Genomic DNA, 27,530 nt, shown 5'->3' on the forward strand with positions numbered 1-27,530 from the left:
CTGGTCAAGGGTGACTTTTGTAGTTTCTATGTAGTCTACTTGCCTTTTGAAAGTACCTTGGAAGAGTGCAGTGTCCTTGCTGTTTTCCTCTTCCCGTGTGTATCCCTTCTTCCTCCTCCTTTTTTCCCCTTGAAAACTCTTTGTTGGATTATCCTTTGTTCTGCTGTAGTCTGGAATTGCATCCCTTTACCTGAGGGACAGCTCTCCCTCTGGCCTGCTCTTGAATTCTGCAGCAAGTTTTGTGTGATCAGTCCTTCAGAGGACTTCATGAAACGTTCTTCTCTAGTGCAGCGATTCACAAAGGGAACCTCCGGAGTGTGAACCTCTGGAAGGTAGGAGCTGTGTGTCCTTCACCATGGTACCTGACAGGTAGTTGGTACTCACTAAATGTGAGGTGGCCAAGTGAAGATCTGCTAAAGCCTCAGATTGTCTTCTTTTGATTGACCTATTATAATGTTATGATTTATGCTTTTGGGGATTATGGATTAATTTTCTTAGGCTCTTTAAACAGAACTAGGATACTTAGAGTTGTTTGTTTAAACTTTTTTCCCCTTGTTCTGATAGTAGAAGAAGAGTGATTTAGGAATGCAATAGAAAATAAGTTTGTGATGATTTTGTTACAGCATAAAGTTTCTTATATTTTCTCCATTTATTGAACATTTGTTAAAACCCTACTGAGTGTCATGCAGTAGAGATACAAGGATGAATATAATAATCCTTACCCTTGAGGAATCTAGTGGGAGAGATACATACATTTTGCCACAATGCATTATTCTTAGACATGTATCTACATGGCTATGAGCTATTTTTTGTTTGTTGGTTTGTTTTGAACACAATGGAGAGGCTGCCAGGAGGGTCCTCTGGGAAGATCTGACACCAGCACTGAATCTTAAGGTGGGTGCATAAATCTCTACTCAATCTTCCATCCAAATACTGCTTCACTTCTCTTTCTCCTTATTTCTAGAATGGGAGTGCTGCCTATAGTTACACCATTTTACCCTAATCTAAAAACCCCACTCTTGTCTTTTTCAGGACATGACACAGCTGTTTTCTCAGAGTCCTGTTGATTCTAGCTCTGAAATTTCTCTGTTTCCTCTTCATTTCCATCCTCATGTTGATAACCTCCTTGATTTGAGAGAACAGGCATAGAAATCATTCATCTTTCTGTTTTAAACATCTGACCCATGACACATAATAGGTTCAGATTTTTGTTGAATCAAAGTGAACTGAGTGATCTGTAACTGGCCTTCCTTCCTCTAATCCCTTTTAGTTTCCTTTGATTCTATATAGGGTTTTACTCCTCTGGTTAAAATTCTTCCATAATTGATTATTACTTTCAAGATGGAAATACAGCTTCTTAGCTCAGGTCCTTATCATTGACTTCAGTCTGCCTCAAGTGCTTCTCATCCATCCACTGCCCCCATGCTACTGTGTGTCAGAGTACATCTGGAGTTCTTTATGTCATTCTCACGGCCTTGTGTACCTTCCCCTTTGTTGATGTGCCACCTCTGTCTCATGTGTTAAGATCCACCGGCAGCTGTCACCAACCCTGTGAAACCTTCCCTACCTTTCCCAAGAAGAATTAGTGGTACCCTTCACGGGTTCCCTGAAGTCTGTCCATTTCATTCTCTGGTTGCATTTCTACATTCAGTTACAATCCTCTTTTCTTTTGCATTTCTCCCATTAAACTGAGGGCTAGAATTGTGTCTGATTCTCTTTGTCCCCTGGTCAGATGCTTGTTACCTGTCAGATGAATAGGTCCTATTTGCATGGTCCCTTAAATACACCTTCTGTTTTCACATCTTTTCAGTTTTGCTTGCATGATTTTCATAATGGACATGCCCTTTCAGCAGCTCTGTTTAAATGAGTGCATTCATTATTCAAGGGCCAATGCATGTCATGCCTTATTTATGACATTGTCTTTGATCATGGCAGCCCAAAATATTGGTACCTATCTCTAAACCATTTTTGTTAGCCCTTGGCTGTGGCACTTGCACAATATTTGCTATTATTATTTGTATTTTTGTTGTGTATGTATCATCTCTCCCTAGTTAGATTATAAACTCTGAAGTTAGAGGTTTCTCATAGACAATTGTGAATCTTCTCTGTTGAAATATATAATTCCTTACTTAATAGTCATCTGTGATTTAAAGGTAGGTCTGTTAGTGACATATTCTTTCAGTTCCCTTTGTTTGAGGATGCCTATTTGCCATTCATTCCTGAAGGGTACTTTTGCTGGGTATAGAATTTGCAGTTGACAGTTCTTTCAGCACCTGAGGAATCTATTTCCTTTAGTCTCCATGGTTTCAGATGAGGAATACACTATCATTTTTCTCTTGCTGATATCAAGTTGTTGTTGTTGTTGTTTTTTTTTGGTTTTCAAATGTTTAGTTATGTTTTGTTCCTTTACCATTGACCCCAGCCTTGGCATGCTTTTCTTTGAATTTATCCTGAGACCGGAATTTGCTCAGCTTCTTAAATCTGTTCGTGACCAAATTTAGGAAGTTTTCAGCCATTGTTCCTTTGAATACACTTCTAGCCTTACTCTATTTCTTCCCTCCCTCTCGGATTCTGAGGGTACAAATGTTGGATCTTTTGTTCTTAGGTCCTTGAAGCTCTGTTCACTTTTTCAGCCTGTTTTCTCTCTGTTGTTCTGATTGAGTGAATTCTCTTGTTCTTTCCTCAAGTTCACTGATTCTGTTCTCTGGCCTCTCCAGTCTATTATTGAGCCTATCAAGTGAGTTTCACTTTCTATTACTATACTTTTCAGTTGTAGAATTTTTGTGTGGTTCTTTTTTGTAACTTCTATTAATCTGCTAAGAATTTCTGTTTTTTTTCCTTTGTTCAGAATTTATACTTGATTATTGAAGTACTTCTCTTTTATACTTTAAAGTCTTTTCTAAAAAATTCTATTTATTTATTTATTTATTTATTTATTTATTTATTTATTTATTTATGATAGTCACAGAGAGAGAGAGAGAGAGAGAGAGGCAGAGACACAGGCAGAGGGAGAAGCAGGCTCCATGCACCGGGAGCCCGACGTGGGATTTGATCCCGGGTCTCCAGGATCGCGCCCTGGGCCAAAGGCAGGCGCCAAACCGCTGCGCCACCCAGGGATCCCTGCTTTAAAGTCTTTATCAGGGGGTGCCTGGGTGGCTTAGTGGTTAAGCCTTTGGCTCAGGGTGTGATCCTGGAGTCCTGGGATCTAGTGCCACTTCGGGCTCCCAGCATGGAGCCTACCTTCTCCCTCTACCTATGTCTCTGCCTCTCTCTCATGAATAAATAAATAAAATATTTTTTTTTTAAAAAGTCTTTATCCAGTAATTCCAGTATTTATGTCAGGGTTAGCATCAATTGATTGACTTTTCTTGTTCAAGCTGTAGTTTTCCTGGTTCTTGGTATGATGGATGCTTTTTTTTTTTAAGATTTCTTTTAGAGAGAATGAGAGTGTGAGCAAAGGGAGGGGCAAAGGGAGAGGGAAAGAATCTCAAACAGACTCCCCACTGAGCACAGAGCTGTTTTGAGGGTTGACCTCACAACCCTGAAATCATGACCTAAGCCAAAATCAAGAGTTGGACACTTAACTGAATGAGCCACCCCAGTGCCCCTGATGGATGATTTTTGATTATATCTGTTTTGCCTAGTCCTGTTAGGATATTCAGGGTCCCATTTAAATATTTTATTTTAGCAGTCAGCCGGTTTTAGTTTTAGCATTCAAGACCTGGCCTACATTTTTGGGGTCAGATTCTGATGGCATTTAATTTTTAGAGCCTCTGTGGTGGTATTTTATTTTATTTTTTTAAAGATTTTATTTATTTATTCATGAGAGACACAGAGAGAGAGAGAGAGTGGCAGAAACAGAGAGAGAAGCAGAGAAAGAAGCAGGCTCCATGCAGGGAGCCCGATGTGGGATTCAATCCTGGGTCTTCAGGATCACGTCCTGAGCCAAAGGCAGACGCTCAACCGCTGAGCCACCCAGGTCACCCTGTGGTAGTGTTTTAATTTGCTTGATTGACCAGATGTTGTTAGAGTTACCATAGCCCCCTGCTCACACTGGCTATGGGGGCACAGGTTTTCCTGGGCTGGGGCACTATGTGTCCTGGGAGGGGGGTAGGTAGATGCAGTCTCCTGGGGACTTGGAGCTTCCCTGACTGTGGTAGAATTCCTGCTGCCTGTATGGGACAGAGGGTCACCTTGATCCTGTCACTTGTTGAAGTGAGATCTTTTTACTGGTGTCCCATGGCTTTCCCAAGGTTTTCTGGACAAGGGAAAGGAAGAAGTCTCAGGCTTGTGGGACCAAAGAGATTTCTTGGACCATGAGTAACTGGGTTCTGTTGGGTTGGCTTATCTTTGGGCTTATGTCTTGGTTCCCTTAGTTGCTTATTGTTGATTGGGCTTAAGATAGGTCCTTCTTTTGGGTGGTGTAGGGCTTACCTTGTTTCCAGAGGGACTCTCCTTCCATTTGGGTAAGAATAGTCCACATGGTCTACCTGCTGTTGTTAGGACAGGGGCTGGAAATGGTGGGTCTTAGTGGCTGCCTTTTTTTGTGTGGCAGGAATGTGTGCTTTCTCAAGGTCTTCTGGACAAGGGAAAGGAGGGATTCCTTTCCTGTGCTGTGCTGCTTCTCTAGGCTTGTAGTCACAGACTAGTTTGTTTCTTTCTTACCAGCTTTCAGAGGTTTTTGGTTGTCTCATTATTATAGCAATGAGTGGAAAGGGTTTATAGTGCTTAGTCGAAAGGAGCAGGGAGAAACAAGTCTATGCTATCTTGTCTCTTGTCATTCATTCTTAAATGTTGGGTTTTTAAAAACAATTGAAAATGTTAAGAATTTCAGCATTTATTTTCTACCTTTAGCAAATCATGTCATTGACCTCTCTTACTTTATAGGTAAGGAAACTTGAAATTCAGTCAGGTTCAGTGACTGGTCTAGGGCTCCCACTAGTAGTTAACTGCAGAATTCAAACTAGAACTAGGCTCCTGGTGAGGAATCCAGCATTTGTATTATTGTAGAAAACTAAGTCAGTTAACTAGAAGAGAAAACAAGAGAACCTTGCAATTCAGTAGTGTTTTGGGTTTTATAACATTAGCATACTGAAGAATTAATACCCCAAATGGAAAACTTACCAGAATATGAGAGTAAAACAATCCAGTTTTAAATTATATTGACTGAAATTGAATGACATGCTATTTGTCCCCATTTTAATACTAAACATTTTTTATAAAGTCTAAAATAACATACCTTCTGTTCTTGCTATAAAATATTGAAGTGATCTTATAAAATGGTCCTCCTTAAAAAAAAAATAAAAAAATAAAATGGTCCTCCTTAGAAAAAAATTCTATCACTGATCATCATCACCATTCATGTTCTACTTCAAAGAGTGTAAAAAAAGTAATTAAGATTGGTGGTACTACCCAAACAAATTAATGTCATAGCTTAGCATTCCCTGTGGCTTTTTATCAGATACTCCATAGACTGTAGATGTTTCTCACAGTATTTCCCCATGAAGCTTTTTCCTGTATCTCAGAATTAGAGAAATGGAGAAACCCAGATGTTAACTATTTGGTTGTTTATAATTTTTTTGAAGTCTCCAGGGTTTTACAGAAAATAAAGTCAGAACTGAACTATTGCCAAAACTCTTTGGAGATCTGAGTTGGGAAGCATTTACTTCTTCCCCTGGGACCTTCCCTCAGGCACAGCAAGAACTAGGTACAATGAGGAGGACTAAACACTGTCTCTTTTCAATGTCATTTGAGTACTGATGACTGACCAAAGGGGCCTGGGGAGGTGTCACTGCCTCCCTTCCCCCTTTGTGTACTAGTTCCTCTCTTTCTGCTTTGGTTTTTTCTCCTCTTTCCTACTTATGTAGTCTTTCTGGAAAGTAGAGTCTCTGTACTGAGGAGATGGATTTACCATTAGGCTTTGGATTACTTTTCCTGTCATCTGTGATAAAACTCTAGCATAGGGAATTCCTATGCTAAAATCAGCTCTTTAGAATATGGTGTCAAGTTTCATAAAAATCCTGTCTAGTATGGTGGTTAAATTTTCAAACCTGTCTTATATAATCCATTATTTCTGTACTTGCACCAAGTGCTATAAAGGTAAGAAAGTATTAGTGCCAGTAATTAACCAGCTATTGGTGGGCAGGACCTTTGTGGACTATTGCTCTGAGGTCCCACCCTCAGCAGGGTGTCCCTAGCATACAAGTAGGGGGGATGTCTCATGATTGCCTGTCCAGTGAGACTGCCCATTGTATTACAGTTAGCAAGTTATGCTTTACTTTAAACCAAATTTGTTCCCTTTAGCGTCTACCTATATTGGCTTTTGGATGAGTCTGTTAAGACCATATGGGGTGAATCTAAGAACTGGTCTAATTAATGTCCCTCAAAATTCAGAAACCTTCCCAAAATTCTGTCTTCCTTGGTAGGGTTTTGGGAATCCTCACTATCCTGATGACTTTTCTTAGATGTTTGGTTTTATCAGTATCCCTTTATAACGTAGTCCAAACTAAACACCGTGCCCCCAAGCTTTCTTATTCATGCTGCAAATGTCATTTTTTATTTCTTAAAAGATTTTATCTATTTATTCTTGGCACACAGAGAGAGACAGAGACATAGAAGGGAGAAGCAGGCTCCTTGCAGGGAGCCCAATGTGGGGCTTGACCTGGGGATCACACCCTGAGCCAAAGGCAGATGCTAACCACTGAGCTACCCAGGAGTCCCTGGAAATTGTATTTCTTAAAAAAAAAAAAAAAAAAAAGCCTAAAAAATAAAAACATAAAAGAAAGCTTGTAAAAAAATAACTATTTCGTATGCTCCATATAATATCATACATGGAAAGGGGACATTTCTGAACTTGAATCTTCACTTACCCTTGCTGTGTCTGTTCCCTCACTTGTAGAGTAGAAAGCGCAACAACTGTCTTATGGAGCCGTTACTGTGGTAGAGCCCATGTGTGTCAGCGATCCAAAGTTGGATGCCTGGAGGAGCATGGAAGGTCAATCTATGGCCAGCTTGCTATAGGAAATGGAAGCTCCTAAATCACTGTACTATGTTGCCATTTCCCTATTAACTCTGGGTATCTGTTTTTCCTTCTCAGGGATGTCTCTGATTGCCTAGATTCTATAGTTTGGGGCTTCTCCTTTGCTGTATGGAGACATGAATGTGATGAAGTTGGGTATCTCTAAACTCCATTTATCAGCTTCTCTTCATTTTTATGAAAACCTAGTTCTTAGGGAATGCTTGGGTGGCTCATTTGGTTGGGCATCTGACTCTTGATTTTGGCTTGAGTCATGATCTTGAGGTTGTGGGATCAGGCTCTGAACTGGGCATGGAGCCTACTTGACACTTTCTTTCCCTCTCCTTGCTGCCCCTCCCTCTGCTCATCTCTCTCTCGCTCTTAAAAAAAAAAAGGCTAGTTCTTAAGAAACCAAAGAAAAGAGTAATCTGGAAGCTAGAATTAATGATCTTACTTATATGGTATTGCTTATAGAGTGGATAATAAGGCTGGTAAATCTTATGCTAATACAAAGTACCTATCTAAGAGTTATCCCAGTCCAGCTCAGTATGCTTAAAAATATGTACTTTTGTACATATACAATATTTTCCACTCAATGAGCTCTTATTATAATAAAATGTATATTTGCTTATTTTTTTAAAGATTTTATTTATTCATGCGAGACAGAGACAGAGAGAGAGAGAGAGAGAGACAGAGACACGGCAGAGGGAGAAGCAGGCTTTTCCCTCCTCTGTCCATGCAGGGAGCCCGACGTGGGATTCGATCCTGGGTCTCCAGATCATGCCCTGGGCTGAAGGCGGCACTGAACCACTGAGCCACCCGGGCTGCCCTGTATATTCACTTATAAAGTTGTACTTCTACCCAGTGAGCTTTTTATTTATATTTATCTCACAAGAGTTACCGTTTTGTTCAAAACAAAGATTCAGATTACAGTACCTGGTACAAATGCCTGTCTTCAACTCTTATACCAGAGGACTCTCTTTTCTTTTTCTATTATTAAAAAAAAAATGCTGGTGTAGCTCAATGTACTGATTATATCACCCACTAAATCACAGATGGCTCACTGAAGAATGCTGCTCCGAGGACTTTGTAAAAGGTTGCTGTAGGTCAGTGCTACTCAAAGTGAAGGGTGTGGACCTGTGTCAGACTCTGCAGACTGCCGGTTACGATAAGTCGACTTCCTTTATCAAGAAGTCTTGCTGTAAAATAGTGTCAGCCAAACTAAACGGGTACTCAGTTAATTTACATCTTGTACAAATTCCTTGTCTTTCAGGGACCCTGTTACCAATCGTTCAGGGGCTGGCATCCTAAGTAGCATTGCCTGCGGGCACCACAAACCTTCCTTTGCCACCTAGTTCTTAGCCGAGTGGCTCTCAGGTTTCCAAGCTTCTGGTAGATTTGAAAGGTGAGGCAATGCTACACTAATTTGGTATGTCAGTTAAACCCCCATTACCCAGTACTACTTAGTGTGTGAGCAAGTCATTCTACCAGAGTTGAGAAATGAACAGACCACAAGTTGGGAATCACAGTGACCTGGGCTTACTTCTGGTGTTACTCTGTAATCCATTTTACTTCTCTGTTTCCCCACCCGCCTCTGTCTATAAAATGAAGACAAATATATTTACCTTTGTAATATGATTCTAAGGATTAGGGGTAAAGTTTATATAACACACCGCACACAATAACAGATGCTTATTGCTTTTGGAGCTAATTCTGAAATGATAGATAAAGTTCTGAAAAAGAAGAATAATAGGGATGATCGATTGTATTAAGTAAAAAGTGTGGCATGAAGACCATTGTTTGATATGTGGTACAAAAAGAGAGACAAAGGAGCAGAGAACTCAGAATTAAGTTTTTTAAAAAAGAAGTTTAGGGCAGTTGGGAATATTCAGTTTAATTTTCTTCTAAAAGGTTCAGGGTTGTAAAATGGTGGGTGCTTTTTAAGCATGCAAATGATGGAAGGGGAAAAATTTGACTACCTAAGAGGATACAAAATTCAAAATCATAATCCAAAAAAAAAAAAGGTCACACAAGTAAAAGGGGAAGAATATTTAAAACAAAATTATGTGTCAAATTCATTGGAGTAAAGAAAATACAGTTCATTAATGGCAATTTACACCATAGAAATACTTGCAGTCAAGGAAGTAAAGATTAAAATTAGAAAGTACAAAAAAATTAACTTTGAAAAAAGTTGGGCAAATAGAATGATGAACCCATGTACCTGCAACCTTCTTCCAGAAATTATGAAGTCATGGTCCAGTGCTGAGGTACAATTTAGGCTTGATTGGAAGATATCTATCAGTCAGTTTATAACTTAGAGATTTGATTCTTGGGTTTCTAGGTTGTTTGAATTTTTTTAGTTATATTATGTCTTTGCTTTATCAGTTTGTGGAAAATAAAATCCAATATTTCCTTTTAGAAGCTTTCCATTTCTTTTTTTTAATTATTATTTTTAAAATTTTTATTTATTTTATGATAGTCACACACAGAGAGAGAGAGAGAGAGAGAGGCAGAGACATAGGCAGAGGGAGAAGCAGGCTCCACGCACCGGGAGCCTGACGTGGGATTCGATCCGGGGTCTGCAGGATCACACCCTGGGCCAAAGGCAGGCGCTAAACCGCTGCGCCACCCAGGGATCCCGAAGCTTTCCATTTCTAATTCCAACTTTTTCTTTGTGCTAACTATCCCTGTGACAAATTTACATTCTGTGATATAGCTTGGGAATAAAGGATGTTAGCTGATCTCCTGCTAAGAGTCCTTTGAACTGGAGCCTGGATACCTGGATGTTATTAATGGACCAGAAGGGTTCATGAAGGTCTTTAGCCCTCTTTTGCTTGTATGTGTGTGTAGTTTTGATTGGGGAAGGGTGAATCAATAATGTAACTAAATTTAGAGTGATAACAATAAAAAACTTACCTGGAAGATATGCTTTAAGGGCCTGTGGATCTTTGATCAATAGGTAGCTGATTATTTCCCATACATTTTATTTTTTTTTAAATTTCTTACACATTTTAGTGTTTCCTTTTCAGTTATCTCCTGATAAAAACCATTTGAAATCAGAAGCTGTGGGTTACATATACTACAACTACATGCATCTAGTGTATATAGTTTGTCTGATAGCTGTGGAGCCTGGTTAGAAGATCAGGCAAATGTGGGCCCACTGGAGCTTTGGAGGAGTCCTGGGGGGGCGTGCAGGTGGCTTTGAATGTAGGTTGTACTTGAGTTTTGGAGGAAGTGGGAGAAGAGCATTCCAGATAGAAAGAAGGCAAGGCATGTTCAAAGACCCCCAGGAAGGAGAGAGCTGAGCAGAGACCAAATCACTCAGAGTATTTCATTTCATGTCATGTCATGTCATGTCATGTCATGTCATGTCATGTCATGTCATGTCATTTATTTCATTTCTTTATTGGTTGATTGATTGATTGTATATTCTTTTACTGGAGTTCAATTTGCCAACATATAGCATAGCACCCAGTGCTCATCCTGTCAAGTGGCCCCTTAGTGCCCATCACCCAGTCACCCCAACCCCCTCCCACCTCCCCTTCCACTACCCCTTGTTCTTTTCCCAGAGTTAGGAGTTTCTCATGTTCTGTCACCCTCACTGGTATTTCCCACTCATTTTCTCTCCTTTCCCCTTTATTCCCTTTCACTATTTTTTGTATTCCCCAAATGAATGAGACCATATAATGTTTGTCCTTCTCCAATTGACTTACTTCACTCAGCATAATACCCTCCAGTTCCATCTACATAGAAGCAAATGGTGGGTATTTGTTGTTTCTAATCGTTGAGTAATATTCCATTGTACACATAGACCACAGCTTCTTTATCCATTCACCTTTCAATGGATGCTGAGGCTCCTTCCACAGTTTGGCTATTGTGGACATTGCTGCTAGAAACATCGGGGTGCAGGTGTCTCGGCATTTCACTGTATGTTTCTTTGGGGCAAATCCCAGCAGTGCAATTGCTGGGTCGTAGGGTAGCTCTATTTTTAACTCTTTGAGGAACCTCCACACTGTTTTCCAGAGTGGCTGCACCAGTTCACATTCCCACCAACAGTGCAAGAGGGTTCCCCTTTCTCCACATTCTCTCCAACATTTGTTGCTTCCTGTCTTGTTAATTTTCCCCATTCTCACTGGGGTGAGGTGGTATCTCATTGTGGTTTGATTTGTATTTCCTTGATGGCAAGGGATGCGGAACATTTTCTCATGTGCTTGTTGGCTATGTCTATGTCTTCCTCTGTGAAATTTCTGTTCATGTCTTTGCCCATTTCATGATTGGATTGTTTGTTTCTTGGGTGTTGAGTTTGAGAAGTTCTTTATAGATCTTAGATACTAGCCCTTTATCTGATACGTCATTTGCAAATATCTTCTCCCATTCTGTAGGTTGTCTTTTAGTTTTGCTGACTGTTTCTTTTACTGTGCAGAAGCTTTTTATCTTGATAAAGTCTCAATAATTCATTTTTGCTTTTGTTTCCCTTGCCTTCATAGATGTATCTTGCAAGAAGTTGCTGTGGCCAGGTTCACAAAGGGTGTTGCCTGTGTTCTCCTCTAGGATTTTGATGGATTCTTGTCTCACATTTAGATCTTTCATCCATTTTGAGTTTATGTTTGTGTCTGGTATAAGAGAATGGTCTAGTTTCATTCTTCTGCACGTGGCTGTCCAATTTTCCCAGCACCATTTATTGAAGAGACTGTTCTTTTTCCAATGGATAGTCTTTCTTGCTTTGTCAAATATTAGTTGACCATAGAGTTGAGGACAAGGCAGGAAACAACAAATGTTGGAGAGGATGCGGAGAAAAGGGAACCCTCATACACTGTTGGTGGGAATGTGAACTGGTGCAGCCACTCTGGAAAACTGTGTGGAGGTTCCTCAAACAGTTAAAAATATACCTGCCCTACGACCCAGCAATTGCACTGTTGGGGATTTTCCCCAAAGATACAAATGCAATGAAACGCCGGGACACCTGCACCCCGATGTTTATAGCAGCAATGGCCACGATAGCCAAACTGTGGAAGGAGCCTCGATGTCCAACGAAAGATGAATGGATAAAGAAGCTGTGGTTTATGTATACAATGGAATATTACTCAGCTATTAGAAATGACAAATACCCACCATTTGCTTCAACGTGGATGGAACTGGAGGGTATTATGCTGAGTGAAGTAAGTCAGTCGGTGAAGGACAAACATTATATGTTCTCATTCATTTGGGGAATATAAATAATAGTGAAAGGGAATATAAGGGAAGGGAGAAGAAATGTGTGGGAAATATCAGAAAGGGAGACAGAACGTAAAGACTGCTAACTCTGGGAAACGAACTAGGGGTGGTAGAAGGGGAGGAGGGCGAGGGGTGGGAGTGAATGGGTGACGGGCACTGGGGGTTATTCTGTATGTTAGTAAATTGAACACCAATAAAAAATAAAAAAAAAAAAAGAGTTGAGGGCCCATTTCTGGGTTCTCTATTCTGTTCCATTGATCTATGTGTTTGTTTTTGTGTCAGTACCACACTGTCTTGATGACCACAGCTTTGTAGTACAACCTGAAATCTGGCATTGTGATGCCCCCAGCTTTGGTTTTCTTTTTCAATATTCCCCTGGCTATTCAGGGTCTTTTCTGATTCCACACAAATCTTAAGATGATTTGTTCCAACTCTCTGAAGAAAGTCCATGGTATTTTGATAGGGATTGCATTAAATGTGTAAATTGCCCTGGGTAACATTGACATTTTCACAGTATTAATTCTTCCAATCCATGAGCATGGAGTATTTTTCCATCTCTTTATGTCTTCCTCAATTTCTTTCAGAAGTGTTCTCTAGTTTTTAGGGTATATAGATTCTTACCTCTTTGGTTAGGTTTATTCATAGTTATCTTATGCTTTTGGGTGCAATTGTAAATGGGATTGACTCCTTAATTTCTCTTTCTTCAGTTTCATTGTTAGAGTATAGAAATGCCACTGATATCTGTGCTTTGATTTTGTGTCCTGCCACATCGCTGAATTGCTGTATGAGTTCTAGCAATCTTGGGGTGGAGTTTTTTCGGTTTTCTATGTACAGTATCATGTCATCTGCGAAGAAGGAGAGTTTGACTTCTTCTTTGCCAATTTGAATGCCTTTTATTTCTTTTGTTGCCTGATTGCTGAGGCTAAGACTTCTAGTACTATGTTGAATAGCAGTGGTGAGAGTGGACATCCCTGTCATGTTCCTGATCTTAGGGGAAAGGCTCCCAGTGTTTTGCCATTGAGAATGATATTTGCTGTGGGCTTTTGGTAGATGGCTTTTAAGATGCTGAGGAATGTTCCTTCTATCCCTACACTCTGAATGAGTTTTGATCGAGAATGGATGCTGTATTTTGTCAAATGCTTTCTCTGCATCTATTGAGAGGATCATATGGTTCTTGTTTTTTCTCATGTTGGTATGATCTATCACATCGATTGCTTTACGAGTGCTGAACTAGCCTTGCATCCTGGCTAGGATGACCCACTTGGTCATGGTGAATAATCTTCTTAATGTACTGTTGGATCCTATGGGCTAGTATCTTGTTGAGAATTTTTGCATCTGTGTTCATCAGGGATATTGGTCTATAATTCTCCTTTTTAGTGGGGTCTTTGTCTGGTTTTGGAATTAAGGTGATGCTGGCCTCATAGAACAAGTTTGGAAGTATTCCATCCCTTTCTATCTTTTGGAACAGCTTTAGTAGAATAGGTATTGTTTCTTCTTTAAACGTTTGATAGAATTCCCCTGGAAAGCCATCTGACCCTGGACTTTTGTGTTTTGGGAGGTTTTTGATGACTGCTTCAATGTCCTCCCTGGTTATTGGCCTGTTCAAGTTTTGTATTTCTTCCTGTTCCAGTTTTGGTAGTTTGTGTTTTTCCAGAAATGCGTCCATTTCTTCTAGATTGCCTAATTTATTGACGTATAGCTGCTCATAATGTTTATTTTTCGTAATATGTCTTTTTTTCTTTTTCATAATATGTTTTTAAAATCGTTTGTATTTCCTTGGTATTGGTTGTGATCTCTCCTTTTTCATTTGTGATTTTATTAATTAGAGTCTTTTTTGTTTTTAATCAGGCTAACAAATGGTTTATCTGGTTAATTCTTTCAAAGAACCAACTCCTGGTTTTGTTATGTGTTCTACAGTTTTCTGGTCTGTATTTCATTGAGTTCTTCTTGAATCTTTATTAACTCTCTTCTTCTGCTTGGTGTAGATTTTATTTGCTGTTCTTTCTCCAGTTCCTTTATGTGCAAGGTTAGCTTGTGTATTTGAGTTTTTTCCAAATTTTGAGGGATGCTTGTATTGCGATGTATTTCCCTCTTAGGACTGCTTTTGCTATATCCCAAATATTTTGAACAGTTGTATCTTCATTCTCATTAGTTTCCATGACTCTTTTTAATTCTTCTGTAATTTCCTGGTTGACCCTTTCATCTTTTAGCAGGATGTTCTTTAACCTCCACGTGTTTGAGTTTCTTCCAAATTTCTTCCTGTGATTGAGTTCAAGTTTCAAAGTATTATGGTCTGAAAATATGCAAGGGACAATCCCAGTCTTTTGGTATCGCTTAAGACCTGATTTGTGACCCAGTATGTGGTCTGTTTTGGAGAAAGTTCCATGTGCGCTTGAGAAGAATGTGTATTCAGTTGCGTTTGGATGTAAAGTTTTGTAAAATATATGTGAAATCCATCTGGTCCAGTGTAACATTTAAAGCTCTTGTTTCTTTGGAGATGTTGTGCTTAGAAGATCTGTCATTTTGCAGAAAGTGCCGTGTTGAAGTCTCCCAGTATTAGTGTATTATTATCTAAGTATGTCTTAACTTTGGTTATTAATTGATTGATATACTTGGCAGCTCCCACATTAGGGGCATAAATATTCATGATTGTTAGATCCTCTTGTTGGATAGTTCCTTTAAGTATAATATAGTGTCCCTCTTCATCTCTTAGTACAGTTTTTGGGATAAACTTTAATTTATCTGATATGAGGATTGCTACCCCTGCTTTCTTTTGAAGACCATTTGAATGGTAAATGGTTCTCCAGCCTTTCATTTTCAGGCTGTAGGTGTCCTTAGGTCTAAAATGAGTCTCCTGTAGACAGCAAATAGATGGGTCTTGCTTTTTTATCTAGTCTGAAACCCTGCATCTTTTGATGGGATCATTAAGCCTGTTCATGTTCAGAGTTACTATTGAAAGATAGTGGATTTAGTGTCATCATAATACCTATTCAGTCCCTGTTTTTGTGGCTTATTTCTTTGGGCGTCCTCTTTCTTTTACAGAGTCCCCCTTAGTATTTCTTGTAGAGCTGGTTTGGTGGTCACATATTCTTTCAGTTTCTGCCTATCTTGGAAGATCTTTATTGCTCTTTCTATTCTGAATGAGAGCCTTGCTGGATAGAGTAATCTTGGCTGCATGTTCTTCTCATTTAGGACCCACTCAAGGTATTTTAGACCTTTGGTGAGGAGTTTGGGTTTTATCCTAAATACAACAGAATGCTACTGAAGATTTAAGCTGGGGAGTAAAGAAATCCACTCATATTTTCACGTGGCTTTTGCTGCTGTGTAGGGATTGGGCTGAAGGAGAGTGAGTGGCAGCAGAGTGACCAGTGAGCATTTTGTTAACAGGATTAAATGTGTTAACATTGGAGACACAGACATGAGCAGATCCCGGGATATTTTGAATGTGAGTTGGATATGTAGTAGGTTAAGGGAAAGGGAGAAATCAGGATGATTTGTCGAAGAACTGCTTCTGGCCAAATCCCCAGCCTTGCAAAACATTTGGCACTTTCTGAGCATCCTCAGTTTTGTGTCTTCTCTGATTCTGCACACCCCTCGTACCTCATTTTGGCTCTATCTTTACTCTGTCTTGTCTTTTTCTGCCTCCCCCTGCTCCATTGTGAGTATCCTTCATGTTTTGCCTCTGTATTTTCAGCTCTACATTTTCTCTTTTTCCTTCTAACAAGGAAAATTCACTTCAATTACTTTTCTGCACGTAATTGACAGTTGGGATCTCTGGGCTTGACCTTTGTCTTCAGCTGCTTGCAGAATTTCTATGTAGTTCATCTGCTACTTCATGAAATATCTGAAATGCAGTTGTTTCCTTACCTTACTTGGCTTCCTCTCTTGACTTCCCCTGAAAAAAAAAAAACAACAACAACAACAAAACAAAACCGGTGCCACCATTCTGTCACCCAGACAGGACAACTTAGTAATCTTTTGATTCATTATTTTCCTTTACAACAATTTGTTATATAAAACCCTGTATTATTCCCAAGTTGTTGGAGCTTGGAAGGGCTGCCACCTGCTCAGGGCCACCCAGCTGGTCACCAGAGACGCTAGTGTGTGAGCCCCAGTTTGTCTGACGTGGTCAATTACTATGCTCTGTTACAGGCCAGGGAGCTTTGTGATGAGGCTTTTCTGAGGGACAACGAACCTTACTTTGTAAAGTAAGTCAAATATTCAGAGATTGGGACCTCAGTTATTAACAGTAGTTGTGCTCGCTATCTGAGTGTTTTCTCTGGAAATCTTGCACCTATATTGTCCATTTTTAGAGATAAAAAGGAAATTGGTTGGCTGCCATGGCAGGTTGTTTGCATTCTTCCCTCTTTTGAGGGTGAGGAGGAGTAACAATGAGCAGTGGTTGCAGATTCTTTATTTTTTTCTCCCCTACTGATACATGAAAGGGCTTATTTACCCATATGCTTGCAAATACTGAATTTCCTTAAAATAGTATTGCCCATCAGGTGAAAAACTACTTAAATTTTCTATAATTATTAGTGAATTTGAATTCTTTTTCAAGATTTTATTTATTTATTCGTGAGGGACATGCAGGGAGGCAGAGACATAGGCAGAGGGAGAAGCAGACTCCCTGTAAGGAGCCTGATGCGGGACTCGATCCCAGGTTCACACCCTGAGCTAAAGGGAGATGCTCAACCACTGAGTCACTCAGGCATCCTGAGTTTGAATTTTTTATGTTTATTAGTGGTTGGATGATGTCAGTTAACATTGGGAGAGCCATCTGCTTTGCTCAGTCTCCCAATTGAAATGCTAGTGTCTTCTGGAAACACCTCCCAGACACAGTTAGAAGTCATATTTGATATGACATCCAGGCATCCTGTGGCTCAGTCAAGTTCATACACAAAATTTGCCGTTACAGCCACATTGTCCTATACCCTGCCAGTCTATCCTGATGATCACGTATCATCCATTCTTCTGTTTTGTTTTGGCTTTATTTTTCCCCTGATTCTAAAAGTAATTTATGCTAAATGGGGAACATTTTGAAAATACAGAAAAATGAAACATAAAAACATTGGTTAAGATTGGGAGGGGAGTGCTTAGCTTTCAAACTGTTTTATGTGCACTTCTATGCTTTTCTCATGCTTTTAGTGAATTTATAAGTTGACCATGTGTCTTATTTATTTAAATAACACCTCTTTCCTCTTTGAACATGGCTAGTTTTCAGGAGGCCCATATTTGTGTCTGGCTGGCCGAAGAGGCTTGGATTGTGTTGATCTGCTGTCTGGGACCCTGGTGTTTGTTGACCTTGCCCTTAAGGAAGCATGAAACCAAGAAGCAGACCTCACAGTTCTCATCGCCCAGCTGGCGCTTGTTTTCTAGGAGCGGCTTTTCCAATTGCTCTTTCCTTCTTCCTGTTGGCTGTGAGTTCCCCTGCATAGCTTTCTTATCCTGCCCTCCTTCTTGGGCTACTTTCCTTTCCTAGGGGCTGTTCACAAAACTTTTGTTTTCCCCAGAACTAAAAAAAAGACAGAACTTTGGGAAATCCTAAAAATGATGTCATCACGATGGCAAAATTTCACAGTAATCATTGCACAGAGTGTGGGGACCAAATCCCGGGTCCCAACAAGCTCTGAAGGCTGCCTATCTGGGGAGAGGCATGAGGGGGTGGTGTTCTGGGTGGGCCAGGCACAGGTAGTGGCTATGCCCCTGTGATAAGCCCTGCTGGGTGCCCTGGTCCCAGGGCAGCCTCCAGCTACCACCACAGGACTGCAGTGGTGGACTCCCAGGGACTGGGAAGGATCGCCTTGTCTTCAGGGTCCCTCCGTGCGGGAGCCTCTCCAGCTGCCTGTGCCCCACATTGCCAGCTTGCAGTGGTGTGGGTAGAAATTCTATAGTCAGAGCAGCTCCATTTCTAGCCCTGCTTGCAGGACACTGTCCAGGAGCTCCCAATTCTTGCCTCCCCACTCGTCACAGAGCTCCTCAGTGTTCAGGCCTCTGATGTGGTCAGAGTCTGACCTGTCAATCCCAGAGAGGTCAAAGCGGTTCACCTGCATGTAACCCTGCAGGTCCCCTGGGAGCTCCCGCAGTCTAGACTCCTGACTGCAGGCGCAAAGGCCAGCTCGGCCGTCACACAGTGCTTGCGGATGCCCACAAACCGTTTTAAAAAAAATTCTTGACCCCTCCTCCAACACTCCAGCAAAATCAAGACATTTGGATGATTTACATATGTCTCATAAGGGCATTGTAAGGAAAGGATCTTGTAGTTTTCCCTATGGGGAGGCAGCATATTGTGACTGTTTAGATGGAAAGCTGTCTCCAGTGTTCAAATTCTTGCTCTACCATCTAAGTCAGCGTGACCCCTTTGTGTCTGCTGGTGCTGGTCTCTAAAATACAGTGCAAGAAAAGCTTACCTAACTGGGCGTAGTGAGGATGAAATGAACTCTAATGTATGCAAAGTACTTCCCTGGAGCGACCAGCACATAGGAGGTGCTACATAACTGTTAGAAGGTTGTTGCACACATTTAAGCTGTTTGGAAGCACTGGATTTGAACCCATTTTCTAGTCCATTAGGAGTGTTAAAACTGCTTTATATCGAACATAATTCCTTATGTTAAAATGGCCTATCTCAGGCTCCCACCCTGCTACTGCAGTTTTTCAGATGGACTGGTTTCTGCCTCTAGGGGCATTTTGTGGAATTTTATGATTAACATAGTAAAGTCTTCAGAAGTAAGTTTGGCCTTTAAAGGATGTATTTTGTCCTCTTTGGCTTTGTATCCACATTGTCACTCTTGGCATTTGCTAACTACTTCACAGCTCCTATAGGGAAAAAATAGCTTTGCTCACAGCCGCTGGTGAGGACAAAGGTCCCTGAGGACTGTGTGACCTCCCTCCTTGTCCCTAAGCTGCTGACTTGGTTGGTGTGGGACACTACTTCTGTCATGGCCTTCTGTGGGGGAAAAATGAGCCAGACCTGTTTGATTCTCTTGAGAATTTTAGTTTGGGAAATAAGGGAAAAGCAGTTAAGAGTTCTAGTTCAAAGAATGCCATCTGCTAACGCAAAGGCAGTGAAGGCCCCCCACCCCCACCCCTCCCCAGTCAGGGACATGGCAGCAGCAAACCTGAGGACGCAGCAGTTCCGACAGCAAGAATTGATATGAAATAAAAGAAAACAGAGCCATTGAAAGTGAGAGAGAGAACAGGTAAAACACTCAGAAGCCACATGGTGTTGATGGCAGCAGCCCCGAGAGGAGATCCCACGGCAGGCTGTGCTGCAAGTGCCGTCGGGATGTGTTGTTTACTTTTTTCCCTAGGTTCTTTTCTATTGTATTCTCATTATTTGAGTGTATTTCTTGTATTCAGAAGGCCCTAATGTACATAGGTTGTGCAGTCTAGATCCCCTTTCTCGTCCCCTTCTGAAGGAGTCCCCTCATTTTTTCCTACTCAAACGTCTCCTCTGTGGTTCACAGCGATATAATTTTTTTTTTTTTTTACAGTGATATAAATTTAACCCACTTTCTTGGACCCTGTTCAAGCTGCCCATTTCATGCTGTGTTTTCCTGATGACTTTCACATTTTTTCAAGTGTGTTTTCCATTGAACTCTTGTAGGGTGTGTGACCTGGACTCCTCAGTGTCAGTGTGGTATGTGATGTCATGGCAGTCTCTCCCTGATGGAGGTCATGGACTCCCTAGGGCAACTATCACATCTTCTCGAAGTTTGTATGACATCTTGGGCTGTGCCAAGTGACTGCTGCAAGTCATGGGGCATTTCTTGTGGCATTCCTTTTAGATTTTGTGATCCTGGTTCATCCTGGGACACAATGGAAGAGATTTTAGCTGTCCCCCTTATATTGAGTCATATTTTACGTAAATATTATTTTAAAGCAAATAACTGGCTAAAGCATTTGAGAGAAATGAGAGTTACGTAGTAACACTGGGCTTTGGTTGGCAACTGAGTTTCTCTTTCGTGCTGTGACATGGTGATGCTCCAATGGCAGAAGGGCGGGAAAGCTCACGTTCATCAACCAGATCAACACCCAACACGTCGGTCCCTGCTAGTATTTACTTTGGGCCTTACTGTGGTTAACACGGTAGCGTGTCTTGACATTATCTCCATATGTAGTTTTGTTTTTCTTTTTGTCTCCCCTTTCTTAGGACATTTTGGAAGTCACTTTGTTTGCTGAGTTACTGTATTCAGTACCAGAATGTTTGAGTAATATTGTCTGTCACAGAGCTTAAGTCCCTGGTCTATAAAACAATACTTGCCAGTGATGTTCTTATGTCTATATTACTTTTAACCTCCAGGTTACCTTATTTTTCTAAAAAGAGAAAAAAATAATCTTGATGTATTAGTTTGCTAGGGCTGCCATAGCAAAGTACCCCCGACTGGGTGGCTGACATAACCAAAATTTCTTGTCTCACTGCCCTGAAGTCTGGAAGTCCCCAGCTGAGGTGTCAGCAGAGCTGGTTCTTTCTGAGGCCTGTGAGGGAAGCTTCTGATCCAGACCACTCTCTTTAGCTTATAGATGGCCATCTTCCTTTGTCTCTCCACCTTGTCTTCCCTCTATGTGTGTTTCTGTGACCACATTTCCCCTTTTTATAAGGACACTAGTCCTTTTGGATGAGAGCCTACCCCAATGATCCCACTTCAACTTGATTATACCTAAGAACCTCTCCCCAAATAAGGTCACATTCGGAGATGCTGAGGGTTAGGACTCTAATACGGGAATGGGTGCAAGGGGCACAATTGAACCCATTATACAGGGGAACAAGAACATTTTACTAATTTTAAGCATTTAGAAAGCAGGCTATCTTGGCTTTGAAGCCAAGAGGTTTCAAAGATGATTGCTATCCTTGGGGAAGTTTTTGCTTGTAAACCCCTCAACTCATTAGGTTGAGATTCCAGAATCTTACCAGTCGTTGGCAGTTTCCAGAAATTCTTTAAAGAGGTACTGTCCTCTCTGGCCTGGATCAGGGCAGTAGCCTCCTAACTTGTTTTCCTGCTGTGCGCCTCTTGTTCTCAGCACAGCAACCAGAGTGATGCTGCTAATTGTTCGATCCTACCCCTCCTCCCTAACTCAGAACCTTCTAGAAGCTCCCCATCTTATAATAGAAGTTCAAGTCCTTTCTGAACTGGCTTCAATTGTCTTTCTCTTTCTTGCCTGTTGCATTCTTTGTCCCTCCCTCCATCGGCTTCAGCCACACCAGCCTTTTGCTGTCCTACAGCAGATCTCTGTGTGGAAAGTGATCTGTGTGGCTTGCTCCTTGCATCATTCAAGTCTTTGCTTTGGTACTATCTTTTCTATACCATCCACTGAGATCTGCCCAGCCTCCCTCCCCAAGCATTCCCATTTCCTTAACCATTCTTCAGTTTTCTCCATGGCACTTATCTGCTCCCAGTAATTTATGTTTTATTATCTGTCTTCTCTACTCCCTTTCTACTCCCATCTCACCTTGGCCTGTACCCACTCTCACCCGGGTTGGTATGATTTATTTGTTGCAGTAACCTCTGTGTCTAGAATACTGCCTGGCAAATATTTGGATAAATAAACAACACGAGTAGAATGTGGATGCGTAGAATAAGGAATGAGATGCTGAGAAAAGAACACTGGAATTCTGGCTGCTTGGGTTCCTGCAAGTATAGGAATAAGATGAGGGCAGATGGGACAAAGGAGAACAAAATGGTTCATTGATTCAGGGATGTGTGTGGGTGTACTTGTTTCTTTCATTTTAATACATTATGATCATTGTATTCTTTTCTGCTAATTGTTTTATGAATATGTATTACAAAAGTTGCAAGGATAGACTAATGAGCATCCTACGTGTCCTTTCGTCTTTCGTAGACCGACCAATTGTTTAACACTTTGTGGCTTTTACTTCATTTCTTTCTTTCTGTATATACACATTCCATGTGTCTGTGTCTCTGGCTGACCTATGGGGGTTGCTCTTGGGTCACCTCTCTGTCCCTATTAATTTAGCCCTGAAAAAGTTTGGGTTGGGTCACGTGCTACAACACCTGCCAGTGTAGGAAGCGAAGGCTCTGGCTCAAGCATATTGCTCTAGAAGGGAAAGTGAGAGGTCACGTGTTAGTTAGATGTGACATTCTGGGTATTTACAGTTTATAGACAGGAAGTCTGATACATACTACGTGTCTTGCCCAGAGCCACACCGGGGGTACGGCAGAGCTAATATTTCAAGCCAGGCCTGCTTGTCTCCTTTTCATAAACCACACGGCCTCTAGCGTATTGTGCCTTTAGTTCCTCATCTGTAAAATAGGATCGTTAGTCTAGATTGTCTCTAAAATTATGTTCCCTGCTGATGTTCTTTAATTTAGGCCAGGACTTGGAATCCCAATGGCTCCAGGGGCCAGGAAGATATTTTTTTATGTATGTGAGGCAAATGTAGGCAGTCGTGGGACCAATTATAACTGCAGGATTTGAGAGATTCGAATTAAAATTGTAACGAAAGGGGTGGCCAAATAAATAAGTTCATGGGGCCATTGGTTTTTGATGCTCAGATTTATGTACTTACCTGGAAATGTTAAGCTATCCAAACAGTAGCATGCAGCCCTGTCATTATGATGTTTGTCAGCCCATCAGCCGTTCTTATTTTCTATGAATTGTAATTAGAGAAGGTGGAGCTTGGGAGTGTGTTGGTCTTAGTATTCCTTTTCATACTTAAGCACTTCACCTTGATCCCCTTCCCCATGTATGCATGCATGCACTCCGCTTTGCAGCCTTTCTCAGTGGGCATACTGTCCAACTGCTGGACCATGTATTCCTCCCTAACAGGTGTGCCTACAGGTTATGCTAAAACTAGATTCTGTACTAAAACTTGGATTCTAGTTAGTGTTCTCCTTGAACTAGGTGTGTGACATTGAGCTAGTTGTTTAGAGTCATGCTTTCATTTCCTGACAGTATAGTGAAGGTGAGAGACTCTGTCAGTGATTTTCACATTGGGTTTTCTGCAGGGTGCACTCTCACTGGACAGCACGCTGTGGGAGAGGGGGACCAGCTGAAAGGGATCTTCATCCTACCTTTACCTGAGCAGCTTTGATTCTCTCTTGGTTCAACTACTTACCAGTTGTATAATCTTGGGCAAGTTGCTTAACCTCTCTGTGACTTAGTTTTCTCCTCTGCAAAGTGGGCATGATAATAGTACCTGTCTCTCAGAGTGGTTGGGATACTTAAAGGAATCAATAAATGTAAAGTGGTTAGGAAAGTACCTGATATTATAAGGTATGGTAGGTAGAGTAATGGCCCTTTCTATTCCTGGAATCTGCGACTATGTTATTTAACTTGGCAAAGGGGCTTTGCAGATGGGATTAAGTTAAAGGGCTAGAGGTGGGGAGATTATTTTGGGTTTGGATTGTGAGCCCACTGTAATCACAGTAGTCATTAAAAGAGTCAGAGATGTATGACAGAGGTGGAGGTGATGTGACAGGGGGCTGAGGGCTCTGAGCCAAGGAATTTGGACATCCTCCAGAACCTGGAGAAGGCAAAGAAATGGATTTTCCCCTAGAGCCTCCAGAAGGAATGCATTCCAGTAACACCAGTCTTGGCCTTCTGACCTACAGGATTAGAAGAATCAATCTGTGTTGCTGTAAGCCACTAAATTTGTGGTGATTCGTTACAGCAGCAGTAGAAAACTAATACGTGAAGTGTCGGCTAATTTTTCTTTTCTCTCTGTAAATAAGATTTTCTTTGAATAGCTCAATCTGTGGCCAAAGACAGTTTGAAAGCTGGTAGGCTAGGTGATTGCCAGCATGTCCTGCTCATCTTATAGCCTGTAGTGACAGGTATTTTCTCTGTACACAGAACCTAGCCTGCGTAGACTCTTTGCATTGAGTGAATGTGTGCGGAACAGTTGAAGCTTGGAATAAGGCATAGCAAAAGTAAGGTAATGGTTTCCAGTGTGGACCTGCCTATGGGATTCTCTGTAGTGTTCAGATCACTCCCTTCTTAAGCGTTGTTCCTAATTATTTTGGTTAACAGAATCTGGTTGTCTGTTATGTGCCCTATTACATCTTGGGACTTGTACTCCAGGTTTATGCATTTGTTCTGAGGCATTGCATCTTTGTGGACTCGTCTTATTTTCTTCTACCCCGTTGATTTGTCAATTCAGGGCTAGAATACTCTAGGGCCTTTAGAAGCTGCTTTCTTCTATGATGAAGATGACCTTACTATAACAGACACTCCAGTTGGGGTGGAATTGGAGAGCTAGGGCCAGGAATGCCTTTAATGCAAGAGTTCCAGAGATGGGGCTGGCCCTAGAGCTATTCCTAGAACTGCCTGTGATTTGGCTTTCAGGCCTCAATTAGTCCAGTAATGCATTTTGGGCTCATAAGATGTTTGCATCGTTTAAACAATCTATAAAGTGAGTTATTTACTTTCTTCTTTAACTCGTACAGAGAGGCCATACTGCTGTTCTTGTATATAGTGCTGCTGCCAGTTTTGTGAATCTGGAAAACATGAAGGAAAATCTGAAGCCAGTTTATAGGCCGAGAGGAATTTTGTTTCATTTCCAAGTTAAGTTGGATTAACTTCAGCATTATTTCCTTGGCATGAATCTGGCATGAAAGATATTAAGTTCTTAGAATCTGTACCCTGTTCCCCTCTAAATAAAACACTGAAGAATTTTGCTACATGTTTTGATGTGCAGAATGGGTGGCAGAGCTTCCCTTGGCAGAACTTTTGCATACTTGATGAACTAGTTACTTGGGTCTCTACATGCAAAGGAATGTGAACACCTAGGTGCAATTTGCCTCTTTGAAAAAAGGTTTTAGAAGTCCATATGGTTTGTGCAGAGTCTTGTATTTCAAATTTAGCAAGTAAGAAAGACACATTTATTTGTGATTTCATTTTTCTTCTCAAGCCCAGAATTATAGAACATGCCACATTTCCTCAAGCAGCCCCATTCGCGCTTTGATTGATGGTGCGAGGAGTTGCTGCAGACAGTAGTTGAACCTTGTTACCAGAGCCAGGCTTGAAACTTGAGCAGCTCCACTGCATGCAGAGGGCTGCCTTGAGGCACAGTCAGACTACAGCCACCCTAGCAGAGAGGCTTCCCATTCACTCCTTCTGAGTGCCTATATGTGACTCAGAGTTCATGGTCGGAACTGAAAACTCTTAATAGGTGGATATTCTGCAAACAATAATTTCCTCATCTGTGAAATCAGCAAGCGTGAGTTTGGCAATTTGGGCCCGTGTCTGGAGGCTCTCTGAACCTGGATTTAAACTGTGGTTACATCTCTCCACATGCTGCCCTACATCTTGAACTCACCAGGTCTCAAATAGAACTACTCTCTCACACTGCTCTTAACCCTGGGAAGGGTTATGTTGCCTGTGCTTTCTCCCATTTGTCTGCGGATTGAAGACCTGCAAATTCTAGTCTGGGTGACTCTGGAAGTGGCAAGTTCATTTGAAAGGATGCAAATCACATTAATTCTTTTAGGTTAGTTGTGCTTTCTTTGTGTACCTTGAAGGTACTTCATTCACGGTGGTCAGGAATTAGTCAGGAGGAGAAGGTGGGGGCATGGAGCCACATATATGTGATTTTTCTGTTTAGTTAGAAATCTTCATTAGAGGGAATCCCTGGGTGGCTCACCGGTTTTACGCCTGCCTTCGGCCCAGGGCATGATCCTGGAGTCTTGGGATTAAGTCCCACGTCGGGCTCCTTGCATGGAGCCTGCTTCTCTCTCTGTGTCTCTGCCTCTCTCTCTGTCTCTCACATGAATAAATAAATAAAATCTTTGAAAAAAAAATCTTCATTAGAGCCATTCGGATAACTGGGTGAGATCCTGGCAAGGGAAGAATGTTGTCTTCTGAAAGTTGGAATGCTGTAGTGGAAAGGACATTGACAGAAGCTTAAAAGACCAGAGAGTTGATATTTGCCTCTAGGACTTATTACCAGTACTCTGAAGAGGTCTGTGACTTTGATCAAGTCACTAATCTATCTCTGAACTTAACCCATTTGTAAAATAAGGTGACACCAATGCCTACTCTCCAGGCTAATTATAAGGAGTAAATGAAGTAGTATTTGTCAGTCAGCATAGAGTAGGTGCTCAATAAAGGTATTCCCATCCAGCGGCCACTCTTCCCTCCAGTAGAGGAATGTTGCCAGCTTTTGTAACTTGAGAACTAAAGACTGCTTGAGGTTCATATGTGGTAATATTGGAAAGAGAAAACATTATCCTTTCCACAGAGCATCTTTGTGCTTGATTGATGAACTGTATGAAATGTGGTGAACTGTCTTATGGGTTTTATGTTATGTTTGAAAAGGCAGAAGATAGCTATGAAAGTATAAACTACATGGGAGAAAAAAATTGAAATATACTAAATGATGGAAACATGATAAATTTGTGATTTTTTTTTTTTACAGATTTTATTTATTTGACAGAGAGAGAAAAGAAGAGCACAAGCAGGTGGAACAGTAGACAGAGGGAGAGGGAGAAGAAGACTCCAGGGAGCCCGATGTGGGGCTCCATCCCAGGGACCTGGGATCATGACCTGAGCCAAAGGCAGACACTTAACCAACTGAGCTACCTAGGTGCCTCAACTTTGTGATTCCTAAAAGGAATGGGGTTTGGTGTGGCCAAATTTTTAAACAACAAAAATTTTGCATAATGAACTCCAGTAACACCAGAAGAAAGTCAATAGAAAGGAAGAATGATTTATTTTAAAGTGAAGTATTAATGTGACCATAATATTTGGTACTTAAGAGAGAAAAGCATGCTATTTACATAGGGAGAAATATATTAGCTGTGCAAATAAACCCAAATTTAATCTGCATTAAAAACATTTTAAACTGGGGTGCCTGGGTGGCTCAGTGGTTAAGCATCTGTGTTTAGCTCAGGTCATGATTCCGGAGTCCCAGGATCAAGTCCCTTGTCAGGCTCCCTCTGTGGAGCCTGCTTCTCCATCCGCCTATATCTCTGCCTCTCTCTCTGTGTCTCTCATTAATAAATAAATAAAATCTTTAACAGAAAAATAAGGAAACTATTAAATTTTAACTTTCTAGAGAGCATCCTGCCCAGCCATATGAAATATGGACTTTTTTCCCTTTTTTAAAAAAATTTTATTTATTTATTTATTTATTTATTTATTTATTTATTTATTTATTTTACTTTTTTTTTTAAGATTTTATTTTTTATTCATGAGAGACACAGAGAGAGGCAGAGACATAGGTAGAGAGAGAAGCAGGCTCTCCGTGGGGAGCCCGATGCGAAACTCGATCCCAGGACCCCAGGATCATGCCCTGAGCCAAAGGCAGATGCTCAACCACTGAGTTACCCAGGCGTCCCAA

The 27,530-nt window shown here is 41.1% G+C and overlaps 1 protein-coding gene across 9 annotated transcripts in view; it reads left to right on the forward strand.

The window, feature by feature from the left end:
- ARHGAP10 (Rho GTPase activating protein 10) overlaps positions 1-27,530 on the forward strand; it is a 326,786-nt gene that overhangs the window by 68,638 nt on the left and 230,618 nt on the right. For 4 of the 9 annotated variants that reach the window (XR_013350990.1, XM_077846297.1, XM_077846299.1 and 1 more), the window contains exon 2: positions 26,607-26,774. The exons of the other annotated variants lie outside the window; for them this stretch is intronic. Coding sequence is in view for 3 of the 4 variants with exons in the window: in XM_077846297.1 (XP_077702423.1) it covers positions 26,607-26,774 (168 nt within the window). In the remaining variant the exon portion in view is untranslated. The remainder of the gene's footprint in view (positions 1-26,606; positions 26,775-27,530) is intronic. 9 annotated transcript variants of the gene reach the window in all.

Source organism: Canis aureus, chromosome 13 (genome assembly GCF_053574225.1).
Source record: "Canis aureus isolate CA01 chromosome 13, VMU_Caureus_v.1.0, whole genome shotgun sequence".
Classification (NCBI taxonomy): Eukaryota; Metazoa; Chordata; class Mammalia; order Carnivora; family Canidae; genus Canis; species Canis aureus.